Source organism: Palaemon carinicauda, chromosome 18, assembly GCF_036898095.1.
Source record: "Palaemon carinicauda isolate YSFRI2023 chromosome 18, ASM3689809v2, whole genome shotgun sequence".
In the NCBI taxonomy this organism is placed as follows: domain Eukaryota; kingdom Metazoa; phylum Arthropoda; class Malacostraca; order Decapoda; family Palaemonidae; genus Palaemon; species Palaemon carinicauda.
Window position 1 is genome coordinate 70,747,155 of NC_090742.1, and position 2,716 is coordinate 70,749,870.

General features: G+C 38.8%; 1 protein-coding gene across 1 annotated transcript in view; it reads right to left on the reverse strand.

Annotated features, from left to right (window-relative positions):
- shi (dynamin-1 shibire) overlaps nucleotides 1-2,716 on the reverse strand; it is a 227,030-nt gene that overhangs the window by 157,939 nt on the left and 66,375 nt on the right. Inside the window, exon 5 of the mRNA XM_068392510.1 lies at nucleotides 2,541-2,552. Within this exon, the coding sequence (XP_068248611.1) occupies nucleotides 2,541-2,552 (12 nt within the window). The remainder of the gene's footprint in view (nucleotides 1-2,540; nucleotides 2,553-2,716) is intronic.

The following is a 2,716-nucleotide window of genomic DNA, read 5'->3' on the forward strand; positions in this document are numbered from 1 at the left end:
ACACACACACACACACACACACATATATATATATATATATGCATACATACATATACATACTGTATATCAATATATATATATATATATATATTATATATATATATATATATATAATATATATGAGAGAGAGAGAGAGAGAGAGAGAGTGTGTGTGTGTGAGTGTTATTTACTCCCGCTAAGATTAGTTACAACCTTCGTGACACTAAACCGTTTGGGGGGAAAAAATCTTATACTGTACAATATATTATTCATGATTGGACACATTCGATAATGAAATTTTGATCTAGAAACGTATGAATATTCCTAATTCAAAACGCAATAAGAGCGGAGAGAGAGAAAAAAAAAAAAAAAAAAAAAAAAAAAGTAAAACTGGCGTAATCACTTTAGTCATAAATTATATCAAAACTTCTCAGAAGCTCACAAATAAGCCTTTATGAAAAGTGAATAAAGTGGAGGAAATAATGCAAATATCAAATGTTTGGATAAAAAAAACCTTCTCAAAAGAAGAAGGATGAAGTAATGACATTTTCCGGAGAAAACAAATAGTAGTAGGCAAGGATTTAAATGACTGAGGGAAACAGTGAAAATTAAAACAGGAAGATACTTTAGGCGTATCATTGAAGAAAGCTACTAAAAGAAATACAAGCAAAATGCTTGCCATAAACATCATCAAACACTGATAGCAATGTCCAACCTGCAACACCAAAATGGTTAAATTCATGAGGCCAACCCCCCCCCCCCACAAAATCTAATAAAGCTGTATCCAACGTACCCTAATTGTATTGGATATACTGTATTTCCTAAGGATTTATGAGGCTCATTTTCAAAGATTTCGTTTGCGTTAACCTGACAATCACGCTCACATCAAAATTTATCTCAAGAAAACTATCAAATAAAACTGTGTCCGTTGTTAAAACTTATGAAACCTATTATTATTATTATCATTATTATTACTTGCCAAGCTACAACCCTAGTTGGAAAAGCAGGATGCTATAAGCCCAGGAGCTCCAACATGGAAAAATAGCACAGTGAGGAAAGGAACCAAAGAAAAATGAAATATATTTTAAGAGAACAGCAACAACTACGAGTTGAATGGAAATTGTAAAAAAAAAAAAAAAAAAAAAAAAATCATAAATCACTATGAAAAGCGAGAAGAATCACAACCTAGAACCGCCTCAAGGATTATGCCGATGGGCGTGCAATATCATCATAATCAGCTGGTACTGTCGTCAGTCAGTACTGTACCAACCTGCCTACCAGCTGATATGGAGGGATCGGCATGGGGGTAGTATAGGGAGGAGAGTGAAGGCACAGTGTTGGTAGAGAGCCACGTTCGACGAGGGGGAGTCTGCTGTAGGATATAAGGAGGGAGGAATGGAGGGAGGGAGAAATGGAGGGAGGGAGGGAGAAATGGAGGGAGGGAGGGAGGGAGGGAGGGAGGGGGGGTTGCCAGTAGGACGAAGTTTAGATTCTCCCAGAGTATTGATCAACATCACCCCCCCCCCCGGCCCCGACCCCCACCCCTCAACCAACCACATACACACTCCGAAACGAGGCATAGTAAAGATCTCGGGAGGAGGGGAAACGCCTCAAAGGGGAGGTTTCAAAACATTCGTCTTTTTCTCTGTATGAATTTTCGTAATTTTGGCATAACTGAAATCCCCTTCCGAGAATAAGACAAGACAATCAATCATTGAAACTACATAACGGTACCTTGATATTTGAACACTGGCAGCCATTCGGCCACATCAAATTCTTTCTACTAAAACGTAAAATGAATGAGCAACAAAAACGGAGAATTTAAAAATCTGAGAGAAACAGAAAAGAAGAATAAGGCTCGCATGAATATACAATTAGCGAGAAAATGTGCCCTGACAAACAGATGATATTACATTAAATCATCCCTCGAGGTGTTCCATCACTCTTCCTTAATATAGCCTTGCCTTCCCATCAAACACACACACACACACACACACACATATTGTTACATCCAACCATTCTTCATCCTAAAAGGTCCGATGTTTTTCATTCCTCCGAATAATTTTAAATCTGATCAAACCATTCCACTAGGATAACAATTGGCCATAAAACCATACCGTAACCCCCCCCCCCACGATATTTCCCATCCATCAGATAATTCCCAATCGGATTATATCGGTCACCATTACATCAAATGTATGCCATTCCAGTTAGATGGTCCAAATCCCGTTACACCATACGCCTTCCTATCTCATAATTCCTAATCCGATTAAATAAATCCCCAACCCACCATATCTTTCCTAATCCGATAAGGTCATTCCGCATCCAATCAAACATCTCCAATCCGATTAGGTCATTCTACATCCAATCCAAACCTGACCAATCCGGTTAGAAAATCCTACACAGCATTAAATCTCATAACTCCCTAATAAACAATTCCAATCTAGTTTTACCAATCCAAGCAAACCATTCTTTACTTCCATCACATTATTTCACCTCGATGAAGCCGGCACAAACCGCTCATATTGCAAAGCCTTTCCTTACACGGAACTGTTTAATACTTCCTAATGTCTCTTGGCCATCCTCCATACCACCTCCACTTTCTTCATGCCAGACCATTCCTAGTCTTCGGTTCATTCCCCGGATCTTGGCCACGCCTTTATCGTGCCCAGTTCCATAAATTCATTCCTGTTCTATTTGGACAAAATCCCTCATTCCTTAGCGTAAAGCGGGGTTT